This window comes from Aedes albopictus, chromosome 2 (genome assembly GCF_035046485.1).
Source record: "Aedes albopictus strain Foshan chromosome 2, AalbF5, whole genome shotgun sequence".
NCBI lineage: Eukaryota > Metazoa > Arthropoda > Insecta > Diptera > Culicidae > Aedes > Aedes albopictus.
In genome coordinates, this window is record NC_085137.1 from 259,818,002 (window position 1) to 259,839,238 (window position 21,237).

General features: G+C 39.3%; 1 protein-coding gene across 2 annotated transcripts in view; it reads right to left on the bottom strand.

The window, feature by feature from the left end:
- The window catches only part of LOC109622251 (protein Wnt-5), a 112,988-nt gene that overhangs the window by 43,748 nt on the left and 48,003 nt on the right, over window positions 1–21,237 (bottom strand). For both annotated transcript variants that reach the window (XM_029872261.2, XM_029872260.2), the window contains exons 2-3: window positions 18,607–20,404; window positions 11,961–12,045 (exon numbers count right to left, since the gene is read on the bottom strand). In XM_029872261.2, the coding sequence (XP_029728121.1) occupies window positions 11,961–12,045; window positions 18,607–20,404 (1,883 nt within the window). The remainder of the gene's footprint in view (window positions 1–11,960; window positions 12,046–18,606; window positions 20,405–21,237) is intronic.

The window sequence follows — 21,237 nt, forward strand, 5'->3', positions numbered from 1 at the left end:
GTTCCAGGAACATTTTTAAGATATTATTTTCAGATCTTTTATCTCTTATATCAATCAAACCAATATCATGTTTTGATCGTCAGTATTTTACCTCTACCCGGGATAACTGGCGAATTTTTAGCCGTGCAACAATTGGCGATTTACCCTATTACAATTTCAAATGTGACTAAAAAATCTCAGCTATATGTTATCATTAGCTTATCTTTGCAGATACATTTGCGCCACCTTGTGAGCCATTTTTATCTACCAAATATAATGTTTTGCTATTGTAAACAGTATGTAAATACATGTATTATGTTGTTCTCAAGATATTCACCTCAAAAGAAGTGTCCTTATTTGAGGACGCTTGTCGCTCGAGGTATCTAGGATGCTGGGCTGATATGCATCAATTAGCGTCATCTTGCAGAAAAAAAAAACAAACTAATTTTCATTAGGGTCCGTCCATAAATGACGTAGCATTTTAGGGGGTGACGGGAGAGTCCATGATAAGGCTACACGCCATGTATTAGGTATGGGAAAATAGGTTACGAGGATTATTAACATTTTTGTACAATTTTCAACACCCCCTGAAAATTGTACAAAAATGTTAATAATAATAACGTCATTTGTACATGCCCCTTACCAAATAGCCCTTGATGTATTGAACACTTTTGCCGAAGACAGCATTATTCTAGGAAGTAACGATCAAAAGATACAATCATTCGTGTCGTGGGGTCCAATGGACCCCAGGGGACCAAAATCGCCCTGTTCAACTTTGACATAAAAAATAATCCATAGTACGCCATGAAACTATTGCTATTTTTTCACAAATGACTCATCGCGGTGTAGTTTGAAGGTACTATGAAAATGGAACCGATATGTCAATCCAAACTTTTTTGCGACCACTTCAAAGTGGCTCTGGGGTCCAATGCACCCCAGGTACCATTAGAGGGTTAACTGAATTCAGTAACTAATTTTGAAAACGACATATAATCAATGCTACACCATTGATTATACGTCGTTTTCAAAATTTGTTACTGAATTCTTTCATTCAAGAAATTATGTATGCTGATAATGGTGTTTACAAATATGTGTTGGCTTTTTTCGTTTACTTTCTAGTTTGTAACTTTTTGAGAAGAAAAACACTATGCTCAGAATTCCTGGATTCCTGACGGCACCTCGAGGTGCGGTTTTTTGCCTCTGATTCAGGCTTTGCATCGTACTTCGCGAAGATCAGCACGTGTATTTGACATGTTTCTTATCATTTATTTCTGTATGAATTACAGATAATAAAACTTAATTATCCTATTTATTTTGTTTTTCTTCTTCTTTTTGAAAATCCGATAAGAAAATAATAATTTACTGAACTTTGGTATTATAGGGTGCTGAAATTCTCGATAATGCATTACCGAAGTGTTCCTCAAAGTTTAACATTCAAGCTTCTCTTTCTTTAGCCGGTCAGTCGGCAATTTGAACTTTTACCGAGCTGTCACCTGTTGGATTCTCGGCAATTTATTTTCTGAACTCGGCAAAATAAATTGAGTGTGTGGACGTTATGCACAAAAGAAAAAATGCGAAAGCTAAATGCAATTTTCTAAAGCGCTGACCTAGATAGACAAAAGTGTATCGTTTGTGCTTTTTTGTCATTCAATTTGAACATGCTGCTATGATTTCATTGTTAAACCTGACTAATGACGAGCAAGGGGGATTTGACGATATGCAAATCAGCGTTTTGTATGATCGACTGTAAAAAATATGCGGTACATCATCGGTGAGGGTTGGTTCATTATAAAGTAGAAGAAAAAAAATATCAGCTCAAACCCTCCGCAGTAAAGCTACATGACGTCGCCTGCGTCACCGTAATATTTCCATAATGTCTACCATACGTCCGGAACAAATTAGGGATTTACAACCACTTTTGTCATGCTTTTTTCCGGGATGGGTAACATTGAGTGTTCCATATGGGAAAATTTTATTGCCGACTGCCCTGTCGAAAGGGGACGTGATTTCAGGAAGCGAGGTGATATAAGAAACTGGGAATTAGCTTGGAAGTCGAATGACAACAAAAGAACAACAATCACCGCAATGCAATTTTAAGTTTGTGTTCAAAGTAAAGCTTTTACTATTGATTTCAATCTTATGTTTTGATCAGCTTTGGAACAAATATCAGTTTTAGTTTTGATTTTTTTCTCGCTGAAAAATTATAGTTTTTATGCAACGAGTTGCAAAATGATGATTATTTCGGCACGAGTTGTACATTTATCCAACGAGGCTTGCCGAGTTGGATAAATACGACGAGTGCTGTAAAAATCGAGGTTTGCAACGAGTTGGATACCATTATAGTTTTGCAATGAAAGAAAAATGCTCACTAGAATATGATGGTTTCCATCAATATCATCGTACTTCGCTGTGGTTGAATGGGAACGGCCACGTGCTTCATCGTGCTAAACACAAAATTTGAATCAAGCAATCCGTACTATAACCGTTACAGTTTTTCAAGCTCTAGCCGTGGAATTTGAGATCAGATTGAGGTTGTCAATCAAACCGAAATGAGTTGCATTATGAATCACAATGCAATCGTTTGGTTTCGCGAGGAAAAGTAGGCCGTTACCTTACCGAAACGGCAAGTATAAAATAGAATTTTGTAGTTGCAAAAAGTTCATAATGCAACTCAAATAAGTTTGCAACTATATTTCATTATGCAACTCATTTGAGTTGCATAAGAAACCAGTGTGGAAAAGTTGGCCAATATGATACTGATATGAGTAGTAAAAAATATGACACTGAATTGCAAATAGTTATTTATGTAATGAGTTGCAAAAAGTTGATTTTTTCAGCACGAGTCGTACATTTATCCAACGAGGCTTGCCGAGTTGGATAAATACGAAGAGTGCTGACAAATCAAATTTTGCAACGAGTTCCTTACAACATTTTATGCAATGATATTTTTCATAATGCAACCCATTTGAGTTGCATAATGTTCATAATGCAACTCAAATGGGTTGCATTATGAACTTTATGCAACTTTTTTCATTATGCAACTCATTTTAGTTGCATTATGAACCAGCACGGAAAAATAGGTCATTATGATACTAAAATGAGTAAGTATAAAATAGAAATTATGATACTGAATTGAATAAAAATGTTTTTTTTTTTGATTATTTATTTTTAATCAATATAATTTCTTATTTTTCGTCTGAGAGTTATTAAACTTCCAACGACTGTGTCTGCCTAAACTACCGAAATGTTTTCGCTGCATGTTCCAAATATGAAGGGTAGCTTTATTTCTCCGTCCGAATATTCGCTCTCTGTAAATTGTATAAACTAATTAACATGAGTTTCAATCCGTTTTCATACGCAAATAGTCGATCTCCCCGGGATAGACGATTCCAGCTGTGTGACGTGATTGGAAGAGTAGCTAATATTCAATATACACGAATGAATGAAGTATCATAAAAAAAATGGTAGGGACCTGCGAAGAGATCTAGCAGGTCTGCTACTGGGTTTAGACGAACTCTATGTGCAGAGGAAATTGTGAACCATTGGCCATAGCGAGCGGCAGAAAATAAAAGAGAAACTCGCTATAATCTAACACATTTCAGTGACGTGACGAATCAGATGTAAGTGAACATTTTACCATTATACTTCAAGGGGTAACGGGGTGCGCTCTTAGCACGCTATACGTAGATGGGTTGCTCGGAGCTAGCTGAGGGCAACATATCGGCAGCTTTGTGTGCATATATAGGTTATGTTTGGAGTTGCATGTAGGTACTATCCATGGCAGAGAAAATATTAAACTCAATTATAAACAGGAAAAATATAATCTCAATCATCGTAAAGAAGAATCTATAACATGTGCCCGAAGCACGCCATCAGCCAGCTAACGTCCGGCAGAGCAAGAGGAGGAGAACCACGGAAAAGCTGCTCACATCTCAAAGATACCGACACGTCGTTGTAGAAACACAAATGAAGAAGAGGGCAATGTAAAATGTTGATGATAAATTACATAATTGCAATGTGATTAACGATTAGAAGAAAAACCTGCACACGCCGCCTTAGTCGTCAGTCATTATGAACTTGTTCATTTGACTTGAAACATTCTGCTTGATAGTGGAAAACTTGAGAAGGAAACATCACAGACACAAGGGGCTGTTCATAAACCACGTAGACCAAAATTTGGCCATCTTAGACCACCCCCCTCCCCCCTCGTAGACTTTTGTCCATACAAAAAAAATTGAAATTTGTATGGAGCGTAGACTTTGGTCAGAACCCCCCCCCCCCCCCTCCCCCCAAAAAGTCTACGTGGTTTATGAACAGCCCCCAAACAGTAGTGATATTCGCATTATTTTTATTGTTCAACGACTCAGCGATCGATTAAGCTATTCGATTGTCGGCTATTTCACCGATGACACAATAGATGGAAGCATAAATGTAAGACAATCAATAAAATGCATAACCGAATAAATCTTCTTAATTTCACGTTTTAATTTCACTCCACTTACAAGTTGACGTTTTCCTCCTGATTTGCATATGCCGAAGAAAAACGCATCAAAGCAGCAGTTCGCGAAACGGTTTTTCATCGATCACCACCGTTCAATTTTCAGTCCGCACGATTCACGTATTGATCTGACCAATAATTCACACCCCAGAAAAGCTCTGTGGTACTCCAATGTTTGATTTTACTGCTGCAAAATGGGGCCTCCTTTTTCAACCCATCAAGGAGACTGAGAGAGAAAAAAGAAAAAAAGCTAGCTACATCAATTATTAATTTCCTTGGATGGCGAAGGATTTGACGGGCTTAAACAATTATGGTTGTTTTATTATTTTTGACCATCCTATGTACCATAGTGTCCACATTAAAGTATGACGGAAATCGAATTCAAATTATGCCACGAAGACTTTTTTTTTTTTTTTTTTATCTGTATTAACGAGATTTTTAGCCCTAGGCTAGTTCATCTCGGGACCCACGCTTTACTTCCCTTCCGAAGGAAGAACTCACATTTTGCGAGTTTGTCGGGAGTGGGATTCGATCCCAGGTCCTCGGCGTGATAGTCAAGTGTTCTAACCATCACACCAGGTCCGCTCCACGCCACGAAGACTTCGAGAAATGCTAATTTAATCTTATTATTTTAATGAAATTTATGGGGTTTTACATTTAGTATATTTTAATTTTAATTTGAATTAGTAATTTGGACTTATGAGGATTGAGGCGTGGTGCACAAAACACTCGATCATTATTGGTCGGTGCTTCGTACGACGGAAATTAAATCAAATCTCTGTCTAGATTCAATAGGCTCCTAAAGGCCTATCTCAATTTCTGCATAAATCGATCAAGCATTGGTTAATATGACATACTCATTTCTTGAGTATTCATATTACGTCAAGCAACTTAATGTAAGGTACTACGGTCACGGTCACCCTTACCGTAATCGGTCGGCCGAGGACCGACCCGTCGAGAGTCCGACCGCACACTAATTGTCATACCCATAAGTGATTGGGAGACGGTGTACGATGCTCTTGACAATTAGAAATAATTTCCACTCCCGTTTTGGCACACATGTGCACAACAGTGTATGTGTTAGATGTTTATCTAATGCCATCCGAAGGAGGTTTGGATTGTGAAAAGAAGATAACCATATGCGACTGTGGAATCGAGTTCAGTTCTAGGCCTACTGGCGACGGAGAGAGTTGAGTGACTCCGTAGCTTGAAGGAATAGAAGCGCCCGTCTAGAAAAATGGGAGTCGTGAGTTCGAGTCTCGCCGGAGTACGTGGATTTCTTTTCATTTTTAAAATCTCAATTTGTTCATCGAGCACATGTTCTGTTGTACACATGGATGTCAAAGCATTTTCAACAGTGTAATTTCCCACATGGCTCTGTCAGCTAAAGCAGAATCAAGAAATTGACATACTGTTATTGTTTTAAGTTCGGAAAAAATACTATTCATATCAGAATAGCATGCTTTTTCGTGTTATACAACAAAACCAGGAAAATATTTTTCATTTTAGGACCCTATTTCCAACAGCTCATTTCAGAAGCTGAATTTAAAAATATGATATATGCGGATCTTGTGCTACAAAACGGTGAGTCGATAAGGAGAGCGTCCAACATAGCTCTGGTCCTCAAAAGTTCCTACCTCATGCTTCCATGGGTCAAGCGATGACAAAGACCGCCAGCTAAGAGTTGTGTGTTTAGCTGGTAGTGCAGCCTGGGCACTGTTGTCCTTCTGACTTCAGCTAGATTGAGGAGGTACAGCGTCTGTTCTGGCATCCAGCTGCTGAGTAAGAAACGCTGCACAACGCCCAGCTAGATCCAAGGTGGTAGCCCCATCAGCGTGGTCGTCCCAGTGTCGGTTGGGACGTTAAACAGAACTGGCACGATGGCCCTCCGGCGAAACAGGAGTGTTGGCGTAGGCCCAATAAGCCACCCGTAAAAATCCCCATTGCGAATAACATAGGAGAAAATACTACTCGATACAATCGGTAAAGACCCACGCGACGAAATAAGGACTACGATTGGCAACTTGGAACATGGAATTCCAAGTCTCTTGGTTTCGCAGGATGTGACAGGATAATCGACGATGAACTAAATCCCCGCAACTTCGACATCGTGGCGTCGCAGGAACTTTGTAAGACTGGACAGAAAGTGTGGAAAAGCGGGCATCGAGCGGCTACCTTCTACCAAAGCTGTGGCACCACCAATGAACTGGGAACAGGATTTATAGTGTTGGGCAAGATGCGACAACGTGTGATCGGGTGGCAGCCGATCAACGCAGAAATGTGCATGTTGATAATTAGGGGTCGTTTCTTCAACTACAACACCATCAACGTCCACTGCCAACACGAAGTGAGACCTGATGACGAGAAAGAAGCGTTCTACGCGCAGTTAGAGCAAACATACGATGGTTTCTCGCCGCCTGACGTGAAAATCGTTGCCCGCGATATGAACGCGCAGGTAGGAAGGGAGCCTGCACGACGTATCGAATAATAACGGCCAGCGATGTGTAAACTTTGCAGCCTCACGTGGTATGGTAGTCCGAAGCACCTTCTTCCCCCGCTAAAATTCCCACAAAGCAGATAACCCGACCATCAAACAGAAAACCAAATCGACCACGTTCTAATCGACGGTAATTTTTTCTCAGATATAATCAATAATGTTCGCACATACCGCAGTGCGAACATAGATTCGGATCACTACTTAGTCGCTGTATGCATGCGCTCAAAACTTTGGACAGTTATCACCACGCGTCGAAGTCGAACGCCGCGGCTCAAAATCGAGCAGCTGCGTAACGTAGAAGTGGCTCAAGACTACGCGCAGCAGTTAGCAGGTGCCCTACCAACGGAAGAGCAGCTTGGCGCAGCTACACTTGAAGATGGCTGGAGGGACATCCGATCCGTCATAGGTAGTACCTCGGCTACAGCACTAGGCTTCGCCACTCCGAATCACAGAAACGACTGCACTGGTACGATGGCGAATGTGAACAGTTGAAAAACGAGAAGAATGCAGCATGGGCGAGAATGCTTCAACACCGTACAAGAGCGAAAGAGGCACGTTACAGACAGGCGTGGAACAGGCAGAACTCAGTCTTCCGAATGAAGAAGCGTCAGCAGGAAGAACGAGATCGCGAAGCGATGGAAGAGCTGTACCACGCTTAGGACACACGAAAGTTCTACGAGAAGCTGAACCGCTCGCGCAGAGGCTATGTGCCACAAGCCGATATGTGCCGAAATAATCACGGGAACGTTCTCACGAGCGAGCGTGAGGTGGTCGAGAGGTGGCGGGAGCATTACGATGAGCACCTCAATGGCGACGAGAAGAATGCAGCATGGACGAGAATGCTGCAACACCGTACGAGAGCGAATGAGGCACGTTACAGACAGGCGCGGAACAGGCAGAACTCAGTCTTCCGGATGAAGAAGCACCAGCAAGAAGAACGAGATCGCGAAGCGATGGAAGAGCTATACCGCGCTAAGGACAGACTAGGCCGTCTCTTATTTTGCAAGAATTAAAAATGTTATAAGTTCGTTAGTGGAAAATGATCGTTTCAGCTAAGAAATGATCGTGTCAAATTTTGAAGTCCGTATCTAGTAGAGATATCGCAATTATAAGCACATTTTTGGCCCTTTTGGGTCTGAAAATCACCGGTTTTAGTAGAATAGCGTATTTTTTTTGTCGAAAAAAATTTCACGTTTTTTTGGCCCATACCATTTTTGACAACTTTAGGTCCCTTGAGGGACCACTTAGCCTTGAGATACAGACTTAAAATTTTACCACGATCATTTCGACACACGAAAATTCTACGAGAAGCTGAACCGCTCGCGCAGAGACATTGTGTCGCAAGCCGATATGTGCCGAGATAATCACGGGAATATTCTCACGAGTGAGCGTGAGGTGGTCGAGAGGTGGCGGCAGCATTACGATGAGCACCGCAATGGCGACGTTGCAAGTACCGAAGGTGGCGTGGTAACAGATCTAGGAGTATGTGCACAGGACGAAACACTTCCGGCCCCTAACCTCCAAGAGATTGAGGAGGAGGTTGGCCGGTTGAAAAACAACGAAGCCGCTGGAGCAGATCAACTACCAAGCGAGATTCTAAAATACGGTGGAGAAGCATTGGTGAGAGCACTACACTGGGTCATTTCCAAGATTTGGGAGGAGGAAGTATTACCGGAGGAGTGGATAGAAGGTATCGTGTGTTCCATCTACGAAAAGAGCAACAAGTTGAATTGCGGGAACTATCGCGCGATCACACTACTGAGCGCTGGGCGGGTCACGTTATCAAGAGGTCGGATAGCAACCCGACTAAAATGGTTCTCGAGAGTCATCCGACCGGTACAAGAAGACATGGAGCGCAGCGAGCTAGGTGGGTCGACCAAGTGGAGGACGATCTGCGGACCCTACGCAGAATGCGGAACTGGAGACAAACAGCCATGGACCGAGTGGAATGGAGGCGGCTACTATGTACAGCAGAGGTCACCCCGGCCTTAGCCTGATCGGTAAGGTAAGTAAGCGGAACTTGTGCGGCTAGACCGGACCTACAAGAAAGCGCTCTAACTCTAATATTGAAAGCCAATGCTATCGACTTTCCTTAAAAACGCTATTCAATATTCAATATTGGCCTTGTTCAGAATTACGGTTTCCTCGCACTGTTATGTCGCCTTAGTTAACCTGATATGGTCCTAAGGACTGTTCAATTTATAAAACGGACAACTTTACAAGGCTTTAAAATGAAGACGTGTAGTTCAAATTTAACCACCCTTGCTTCGTTGTTCAGTACATTCTTTTATTATAGTAATGATTTTTGAAAATAGTTTTATTTCATAGAAAATAGGCCAGATGTTAAATGACATGAATTTTACGATTGCTGAAAATTGAAAATATATAGGGGAACTTACGTATTCTCGGCAGTTTTGTTCTCTTCGTCATGGGGGGTTTTTTGAAACCGGTTGGTCTCAGAATTGGCCTCAAATCCTTCCCAATCAAGCTGAGTTATATGCCTAAATTTCAGGCAATTCGGCCCACAAAAACCCACCATGACATTCATCATTCATTTCATCATTCATTTCATTTCAACAGCACTTAAATACGCGATTTTCTAAGGTTTGTGGTACAATTTTCCAAAAGCATTATTTTCCGTAAAATTTTAACCTTTACTTTTACTTTTAATAGAATCTTTTAAAGTACTTTAGATGCAAACAACTACACAATAATCTAAATTTAGAAACATTTCCAGTATTATGAGATTTGTGTGTAATTAGTATGGCAATACTTTCGATATGATTTTAATAATTATGATCTATAGGGCACTGCACTGTTTTGATTTTGTATGGGATTTTGAAGTTTCGTGGCCTTGTTGTTTACAAAATTTCTGTAGGAGTGAAAGAGAAGGAGAGAATTTCATGCAGTGCCCTATGAGTCGATCTACAATGTATACAAAACAAACATTGACAAATGTTGTCTTGGATTGGAGAAGTGTATAAAAATGTTAAGATTCTTCATTGTCTTTGCAGTATAGGGGAACTTACGTATTTTCGGCTGTTTTGTTCTCTTCGCCATGGTTTGTTTTTTAAATCTGTTGAACTCAAAATTGGCGTCATGTCTTTCCCAACCAAGCCAAATTATACCAAGGCCAAGTTTCAGGCAATTTGACCTACAAAAATCTCCCACGACGAAAAGAACAAACCTGCCAATAATACCCAATGTTACCCCATTTGATTTCGCTTACCCAGCGCCGGACTTAAAAAGAGGTTGGAGATGTTCCAATGACGTTATAATTGTTTTCTAATTACAGGGCTAACTTGTTTTAGTATTTGTATTAGGTAATAATAACATCTATTTTTATGGCATTCTGGCAATAGTGAAAAATAAAATCTGAAAATATAATATCACATCCTTTCATGCTGTAAAACTTAAACCAATCCTAATGTGCATCGGAAAAAGAGAGCCCATTCCTTGAACCCACTCAACTAAATTCAGAATAAACAAGAGGCGGTCTTCCTATGACGATGCAAGCATTATTCATCATTTATCGTGGGCAGCAGTAGCTTTCAGTGATGACTTTGCGTAACTTGAGGTCGGCTTTACTTCCGTTTGATCATGCTTGTGTTTCAGTTTCAATGCTCATTTCTCAACATCGAGAGGTATCGGATTTTAATTGAAAAGATAATATTTTTTGGTTGTTTGCGTTTGAATCTGTTCTTCGGGATTAATTTATAATCGGTTTACGTTATGACAGATCCCTCTCATATCGTGCTTATGCGTATAACAATAACTGTGCCGAGCATGAAACTGCATTTATCCTTAACCTTATACTTTCCTCTGCGTTCGAAACGGGTCGACTAGTAGGATTGACTGTTTTTGATCAGCAGTGGCGGGCAGTGGTTGTTCATGGTTCTTGCTTTCCATTCATGCAAGATACGGTTAGATAGAAAGATATCATCGCTTGGATTGGTTGCAAAGCGGGTGGGTACATTTTGTAAGCAACCCGCAGTCGGCATCAACTTGTATAGAGGGGTTGGCCTCCATCCCAAAGTATTTATGTATGGAATACACAAAGAATTGCGAGTTTAGCGAGAAGAACTCACCACGCTGGAGAATGATAACAGCATGTCTGTGGAAATCTACCATGCATTGAAAAACGTTCATTTGATGGTTCATTGACTATAAAAGCAAAGGAATATTTTTGTTACACAGACTGCAATGTGATTCGTTTGAAAAGATATTCATCAATAAGCTGAAGCAACATATTTAGAGTACATATCGACTGTAAAATATTTTTTTAATCACTGCTAGTCTGTGACTATATATATATCACTACCTACAAGAAATAAACATTTGTTTATGTGAGACTAGTTTTTATGAAAACGTGGACAATATTCAGTTAAACTTCACGCCTATTATTCAGAAAAAAAAACCCCGCGATAAAAAAAAAATAAAGAATATGTCCACAGCTAGCCTTAGCTTTGTGTTGAAGACTTTGATTTGTCAGTCTGAAGACGGTGGATTTCGTTTTTGAGACGTATGCTCTGTCTCAGGGAGAATGTAATGCCAAGAAAAATAACAATGAAAAACGCTTTGAATCAGTCTCTTTTAATATGCTTCAGAAAGTCAAATTTTTGAGAAGGCAACTCGAAGCAAACCACTAAATAATTTCTGTTATTCATAGTATACTTATGAAGGATTATGATACATTCGCATCTACATATTATGGCACAGTTCAAGGACACTTTCTTTGACCGCAAGAAGCAGAAAAAATGAGTAGAGAAAATCATCTGCCGACATACCCCGAGATGAATGGACCGTGATTTGAGTGGTAGGTACCTTCGACAGAGACCATCAGCAGTAGCAGGTAAGAGGTAGCTTAGCTCTATTGGCGGTTTGTATACACATGGGAAAATAAAGAACCTCAAAGGCGGCACGAAGAAAAGGAAACCTGATAGGATAGACCCGGTCACAGTCTGTTGATAGGGCAAGTCTACAAACCTATATTTGAAACTGGTCCGAAAACGGTGTCGTCCTCTATGGTGCTGCAGTTCCATCGGCGGTGCTTGAACTGGTGCTTGCATTCCTGAAATAATACGTGAAAGGATGAACAATTAGTAATTGTGTAGAATGAAAGATTTTTTTTGTCAAATTATTCAATATTAAAATTATGAACGTCTCGCATATTATTTTAGTTGGCTAGCGAATTCAAAATCTGAACTTTCGCATGTGCATGAAACAGGTCTACGTGACATTTACAAAAATCTGCATTTTGCCAATAATTTTTACCACTGTAATTATTATTGAAATAGTGAACTATAAGAAAAGGTTCACCAAATCACAACAGTATCTGTTAATCCTCCAATACCCTAATTTTTGATTTTGATCTAAATATCATTTTTCGTCGTCCAAAATCGCACGCTAAGAAAACCGTTCTGGAAAACGTCAAACTCTAGTCACGAATTTGTGAACCAGCTGGAACAAGGTTTACAAAAATACACCATGAATTAAAATCATGGATTCGGGAATCGGCAAGAACTATGTTCCGCAAGCAGTACGTAACGCCTGCAAAATCGAGCAGCACTCATCACAAAAATCCTAGGAACGTGATTTCTGTTCTATCAACAATCAATCCGTTCACGTAAACGAGAACGTTGTTCCCAGAAGTAGGAACCTTGTTTACGTTTACCTTTGGTAACCGTGACTTTGATCACGGATATGATAATTTATTTCATGGTCTGCCTTTGGCAAGAGAATGCCATGCCCATTTTTGTCAGCACTTTCATCGCACTTTCACTATCATTTTAAAAATTTACTTACATTAATTCAAGCTCATGATTGGCGAAGACCATGGACATTCATCATTAAATACACTGCACTTAACACGATCAGATTCTGAACTAATTATCAACGATTATCCGGGGCAATTGTTTCACCCGTATATCTTCAGCAGCACATCAGCAGCTGAAGAGCAGTCGTCCACAAGAACACACCTAATTATTTTAATTGCGATGAAAGATTCACTCACTACCTTTATTTTTGCAACAACAATTCTAGTTAAATCAGTTCATTTAGATGTTAAATTATTACTAGTCGACTAGAGAAATATGTATACTCGACAGAAGTAAATATTCGCGACACACACGGGGCGCTGGCTACCGGCTGGATGTTTGTTTATGCGTTATCAGCCTTGACAGCGCGCATGAAGGGAGTTCACGCTCTTAGGAACCAAATCACGAATATAGTTGTTGAGTATCTCAATATCGTGATCTTGGTTCGCATTTCTGAAAAGCGTTACGAAGTAGTTAGTTTGATTGAGCAGGCATGAACTGCGTTCCAGAATGAACGATAATTGTTCACGGATGCTGGATGTTGTGGTCACGTTAACGGGAAATAAATCACGTATTTGAACAAGCAATGCATTTTGTTTTTCGTGATTTTTTGTTCCTGAATATTGGAACGGTTTTATTTGCGTGCGGTAAAAACATGTTTTGGAAAATGATTCTTTATTTTTATTTTTTCAAGCAAACCATTTTTTTCGTGTAATTTTAAGAAAAATAGAGTAATTTTGACTCCCTTAAATTATTTTACTATGATAGAATAATTTGGGGAAAAAAATAAAATATGTTTATTGTAGCGATTCAATACAAAATAAACAATGATTTCTGAAAAGTCTTAAATAGCAGCCAAAAATATAAAAAAATTTGTCCACGAAACAAACATTAAAAAAATGCTCAAAGTATACTCCGTCTAAAGGCGGGGTTGGGTATTAGAGGGTTAACAACAACGAAACATCCCCAATATTTTTTTTATCTGTTTTAACGAGATTTTTAGCCCTAGGCTAGTTCATCTCGGGACCCACGCTTTACTTCCCTTCCGAAGGAAGAACTCACATTTTGCGAATTTGTCGGGAGTGGGACTCGATCCCAGGTCCTCGGCGTGATAGTCAAGTGTTCTAACCATCACACCAGGTCCGCTCCACAAACCACAATATTAGGCATACTGTAAACCGGAGTTAAATTGATCGCAAGGGTGAAATTGATCACGTGTTTTACCGTTAGATTAAATATGCTTTAACCCGCAGACTACGGAACTTCATATCATTTTTAGCTGTAGTTTAAATTATACTGAGAAGCTAAAAAATTGAGTCACGTGGACATCTGGCATCAGAAGAGGTATATATTACATAACCTTCCTTTTAGCAACACCCCATTAGGTTGAACCATTTTGAAGTTTGAGTCATATTTAAGGTTTCAAGGCACGCGCGGTATAGATTTTTTTGTCATGAGCATGTACACGAGCTTCAGAAAGCAACTGAGTGACTCTTAGGTATTTTTACAGATGTTCTGCAAGTTCTGCAATTAAGAACTTCATGATCTAAAGGCCCAACTGTGTTCAGTGTGCAGTGCATCTTTTTTTTATGATACCTGCCCTGGTGCTATTGGTAGACTTTTGCAATGCAACGGGAAGTGATCTACGATGGATTTGTGTATGATGCCTAACTAATAATTACAAAAATAGATCAAACTGTGTTTTGCTTAGATTTAATGCCTAAAAAAGCATATTTTGTGCCATTTAGTAAAAATACTGTTTTTAAGAAAAATAAAACATGGGTTGGTTACAAGAACGGCTAACCCGGGAAGTTTACAATACATATTGATAAATTATGCTAGCGGGGATTTTCGGCTTACAGTCTAAAGACTAAATGGCGTGTTTAGGACATTTTGCGTGTTTAGGACGTTCGTTCGTCTGAAGTGAAGACGTGCGACTATGTTTAATACATACATAACCTCACGAGAGTAAACGGAGGGACTGTATCTATCCTTTGAAAAAGGCACAATATATGTGACCGAAACGTCAGGTGTTGAACCAATATCCGTTTATGATTACATAGAGACTGGAAGCCGAAAATCCCCGCTAGCATAATACCAATCACAGTCGATCCCCTTACATATTGATAAAAGCAACTATGGACGGTGCGCATAACTGCGTGAGGATTCACAGAGACAAACTTGGAAATTTCTCATAGAATAGGGTAAGGGAGGTATTTTGGACCCCTTTAGGAAGTGGATGAACAATTCAGCGAAAAGAGAAAGTTTCTACTTCAAAATATGGATAATTTAAGTAGGCATTACGTAGAGCAACATGTTTTCTATCGAAAAAGGCCAACCAGAACTTAAAATTGTTGTAGTAAATACAAGAAATATCAAAATTCCTGAAGGATCTTGGGCTTCTATTTTGGACCACCTGATTTTATTTTGGACCACCAAGTGCACATATTTTGGCCCACCAAATTAAACTTCAATTGATTGATGAAATGAATGCCACCTCAGCAAAAATTTAAACATAGTTAAAACTACGTGAGGCTTACATCTTTTCTATTCATTTTTTGAGGCAGGGAACGTTTAAAAATTACGTAATGATAAAAAAGATGAAATTTTGTTGCAATTGCCAGTTTTTACGCATTGTAGCATGATGTTTCATAAAATGAATGTTACGCAAAACGTGTATTTATTAACTATTGCATGACGTCAGTCACCGTGCATAAATTACGTAACGCTTCATAGAAGCGTGAAAGTCTAGTGATTTTGCTAAATATAAAGGCGTTCCACACATATTGTAATGAGTGGAAAGGCCTAGGGAAAGGCCATCAAAAATAAAATAATTTGAATGACACGTAAATTATCAAACATACATTAGATAACACATTGTCTCAGTCATCAACTGATTGCCGAGAAGGACAACTTTTCTAAACTGGATGACTGAACACCTGAAAATTTCAACTTGTCGAAAAGTTGTTAGGACACAAGTCGAACCCACAACAATCTCATTGTAAAATTACCGTATAACAACCCAGATCACGGAAGGTCCCAACTTATTTTATTTATCTGTTTTTAGAGTATTACATTGGCATGAATATTTTCTCCCTTTAGAAGGAACTGGAGAGATGGATCTGACAGGTGGTCCAACATATGTCCACATCTGATTATGTTGAACATATTTTGGCCATACCTCAAACCACCATTTTAATAAATATTATCGCTCCACCGAGGTTAAGAACAGTTTATTTTGAGTTCTTACAAGGCCCTAACTACATTCACATGAAATAAATATTTATTGGTAAAATTTAATACCTCTTTGAATCCGACTACAAATTTGTCACCTTCTTTGTTTTTGGTGCTTTTCCGTGCGTTTCATTGGAAGTGAAAACATTTTCTCTATTTTTGATACTGAACAGCATATTTAACTGACATTCACAATAAAGGTCATCACATAGTTGAATACTTTACGTGTTCCAATCAAAATTTACCAAGATTTAGTAGAGATTATATGATAAATATCATAAAACTCCCTAGGTGGGCCAAAATACCTGCCCGGTCCAAAATACCTCCACTACCCTATATGTACAAAGGAGTCCTGAATCATACACATAATTCGACCTAATTTTAAGGAATTTCAAAGTTGATACATACGAACGGTTGTTACTGGTATATCTGGGAACTTTTTGGGAAAAATTCTAAAAGAATTCTAATGACGCCTGCAAGGATTTTTCGAGCGATACATGCTAGGGACGGTCTAAAGCAGCGTTATGAGAACGGTGAGAGAATGGCCCACGAGTTCGCAGTGCTTTACGGCGAACCCAGCATCTAGAAGGTTGTCAAAGCCAGAAGGATACGGCTCTGTCAGGGCATGTTGCAAGAATGCCGAAAAGTTACTCTGCAAAGATTGTGCTCGCAAAAAAATCTGAATGGTACAATAGGGTGCAGTGTCATTGGCCCGAATGGTCATCAGGATGAATTGCAATTCAGCAGTTATGAAACTGGAAACTAATCTGTGGTTTTTACCTTTTTCAACAATTATTGCCGAAAACTAATTTGACAATGTTACTAGAAACAAAAGAAGGAAAAAAATGATTTGAATGAAGGAAAAATTCTTGCTAAGGGGGACGGGTTCAATTCCCGGTCGGTCCAGGAACTTTTCATGAAGGAAATTTCATAGACTACTTTGGCTGTAGTGTATCTTCGTGTCTGCCATACGTTTTATACATGCAACATGGTCATTGGAAGCGGGAGCTCCCAGTTAATAACTGTGGAAGTGCTCTTACAATACTAAGCTCAGAAGTAAGTTTTGTCCCAGTGGAAACGTAACGGCAAGAAGAAGACGCAATGACCATTCGGTCGAATGACCTGACACCGTACAAGACAACGTGGAGCACAGCGGATAAGGTGGGCTGACTAGGTCGAGAGTGATTTGGCGAGTGCAGGACGTTCTTGAAGTTGAAAAAAAAGCAGCAGCCAACCGAAACGTGTGGCATATTGTGGACTCAGTCTTATTAACAAAAATAACTAACTTAACAAATTATAATAAACAAATAATATATGGCTTGGTTAATCGCACCATTTTTTTTTTTACCAACAATGAAATAAAGGCACTGATCGATTCTTTCTCCAAAAAATATGGATTGGTCACAACGAGTTAAACATATAACTTGCTTCAGAAGAACATCAAGAATATAGGTTGGTAAGTCGGAATTAGTTGAAGTTGAATTTATTTTTAAGCCTCAGTGTAGTATTAGCATTAGTTAAAATGCACGTTAACAAAAGCAAAAAAAAAGTCAGAAAAAAGACTGTATCGGAAATCAACTATAAACGTTCAAAATGCTCTATCTCGAAGCACGGTTGGTCTTTTCATTCCGGTTCTTCTATGAAATCTTCACAATATAGTTAAGTTTAGAACAGCCTGAAGAAATTTGGAAAATGTTTAGTATTATTGAAAATATGGTTCTATGAGTATACCACACAAAATAACTTTTTTTTTTTTTTTAACTTTTCAAAAAATTTGTACGGGGAAAAATCTGGGAAATAATGATTATTACTAGCAGTTATGTACACATAACATATCACTCAATACCGACTTTTAAAATTCTTATTTTGGATAGAAAAACCTCCAACATTCAGAATATGGTCTATCCCAAAAAACACATACTTTTTGGTCGAACTTTGATGCTCTGTTTCAAATATCTAAAAATAGAATATTTTCCCACAGTTTTCGCAATTTCAAATTTTTAAGAGGTGTTCAAAATTTCAAGAACATTCTTTGAGATAAAAGTCCAAGTTAAATAATTATTTTTTGAAAATCAGAACTGCCATTCTTTATTTAAAAGATTTTTATAGTACCTTCAAAAATAAAGTTATGTTTATTTCGAACAGATTATTTTTTAGGCAATTGTGAACGTTTATAGTTCATTTCCGATACAGTCCTTAGCAGCGTTTTCCATGTGAAATTACGAGAAGGTCCATTGTTGTAATATATGATATAGGAAACAGTAATTCTGTGGAGCGGACCTGGTGTGATGGTTAGAACACTTGGCTATCACGCCGAGGATCTGGGATCGAATCGCACTCCCGACAAACTCGCAAAATGTGAGTTCTTCCTTCGGAAGGGAAGTAAAGCGTGGGTCCCGAGATGAACTAGCCTAGGGCACAAAATCTCGTTAATACAGGTAAAAAAAACAGTAATTCTTCCTATCTTGATATTGCTGTGAGTGACTAGTGAGTGCCTATAATCATTTAAAACCTGTTGCTTTACTGATCGTTCCATATAAGATTTTCCCCTAGATATAACCATTCTTTTTTCTGTACATTACCTGAATGGCAGCTCTTGCACCGCGGCTTATGGCTGGCATGACACTTGTATGCTGAGCGCATAACTTCTGTTGTCCTCCACTTAACCCGGTCACTTTGTAGCAGAGGTCTGGATTTAGGTTGATTATATCTTTTTCACTGTGATTGCCACCATTGTTATTTCCGCTATCAATGGAAAAAACTGTGGTATTTTTAACACTTACACTACTACTAGCTAGACCGGTTATGGCACTTACACTGGATCCGTTAATTGATCCGTATATTGGAACTATTGTACTATCTTTGGCATAAGTATGCTCCAGCTGAGTTCGCAGAGCTTTGTTCGTAAGCCGTTCAGCCCGGCGGAAGCGCGAAAGTTTTCGATTGAAGTTCGTCGCGGTCGTTGCAGGAGGAGACGCAACAGTCGATGAGCTGGATGTTAATTGCTGCAACATAAATGCTTTCTGCTGGAGTCTTTGAAGGCGTTTAGCACCTTTTCTGCCGGCTTTGGTCTTGTTTGAGCTTTGGTTCGGTACTCCATCGTGGATATCATGAACCGGATTGGAGTTAATTGGTTGTTCGGATGGCTTTTTATTTTTCCGATTTCGTTTCTTGCCGTTTCCCCGTACATTGCTGCTGGTGCCACGTGTAGAGGCATTATCGAATTCAGCATCTTTGGCGGCAATGGCTGTTTGTAGCGTGCTAGACGCCAATGCCGCCGATGTGGTTTTGTTGTTGCGTCCGAGTTTCCGTGCCGATGGTAGTATTGTGGCCGACAGAGGAGATTTATTGCTTATCTCTTGTGTTGTCCCTTCTCTGCTGGGACTGGTTCCATGATGGACGAGCGGCGATGGTTTTTTATTCTTGATACTCTCTCCGTCATTTCCTTTGATCTCTTTCTTTCTGTCGTTATTGTGGCCGTAATTATTGTTATTATTCTCTTCATCTGCGGAGGAATCCGGAGTTTGGTCATTCTGTAAGAAAACCTGAGGGACTATTGTAATTTTTTCCATTTTGAACATGTCGTCTTTATTATCGGATAATATATCTTGAGAGTTGGGCAGGATTTGGCGTGGCATATTGATCGTTGGCCGTAGCCGTGTGAACTTTTCAGGAAACGTTTTAACCGCACTTTGATCTTCCCTAATTTGGAGCACTGGCATTTGGTGAAAAGGAGGACGAGATGTTGTTGTTGTCGTAGGAGCACTTGTCGAAACTGGTACTGCAGTGACGGTTGATGACTCTGTTCCATTCTTTTGTAACGAAGGGAAAACCACAAATTTGCTTTGAAAGTTTTTATCAGACTGAGTCAGATTTTGCAGCATCAAAATATGGCGCTTGAGGTCGTCAATATTGGTCGATGATCCATGAAATATGGACGATGTTTTCTCCTTTTCATTGGACGAGGTCTTCAGTGCTAACGGTATGATGTATTTTCTTTCCTTTTTACTGCTATCATCAGATATCATATGTTCACTGAAGCTTTTCCTCTCTACGTCTATATCGTTCGAATAGCCATTCTCTGTCGTTATTTCGAAATGATTCACGAACGATGGGGGTGTTGTGGTCAGAAATGTAATCGTCATGTTGCTAGGAAGCGTATTGACCACACCAGTCGATGGAGACAGCCCAGAACCCGAAAGAAGCTGTCTCTTGCCGTCATCCTTTCGACCACTATCCACTGGACGAATGAAGTGGTCCAAATTTTGTACACTTTTCAGTTTGTGTCGTATTTCTGTGAGGTTCAATGATATGCTGTTATTCGAGAGCACCTCGAACTCCGACCGGAACTGGATGAAAGGCGACTTCAGTCCGAGGCATCTGGGAAAGAAACGAAGATAAAATAGAATGCATTAAGCTCATTAACTTTTGCCTTTTGCTGCTCTCGTTCACTTCTGCTAGCTGTCACACATATGTGAACGCAAATGTTGATACATTATCACAGAATTATGCAGTGATTTGTCTTGATTATATGGTTCGCTTCTTTCTGCTTGATCTGTGCAACCCACACATGACGCTGCGCTACATTCTACCGTTGTGTGTTCATCATCAAATCGTACAAATAAGACAATATTTAAGCAACTGCTTTTGTTTTTGACATCGGTACAGGATGTTACCTTGCATTTGAATTTCTAATTACACCCAAACAAAATTATTCAGAACAATATTTCTTACAACTTTTGTTAATACATGAAGTGTGCATCTTAAAAAATTAAAAAAATCTATCGAACTTTGAGAGGGATGAATCTTTTTAAAAAGAAGCGCGTTATCGTAGAGAAAAATTTCCCCAAACGCGCCATGTCACTAAACGGTATTGCTTAATCAGCAACTGTACGTACTGTACGTATCATTGCTAAATTCTGCTTCTCCCGTTCCTCGAAGACATATTGCCAAATATTTATAAAATCTTTTACCAGTAAATCTCTTTTATCTTTAAACGGAACAAGTTTTGACAAACTAATTGAAATACGCCTAGAAGGGTCTAAAGAAGCGGGCGTTTGCAATGGTTATCCTGTCCTGTTCTCATGTTGGTTTAGAAATTAAAATTAAGATAAAAATTAATTATAGATGATTTGAGGAGATCTTCAAACAAAGTGGCAAAGTACTGAAAAAGTCTTCTTCTGGGTTTTGTTTCTAGGTACGAGATATGTTAT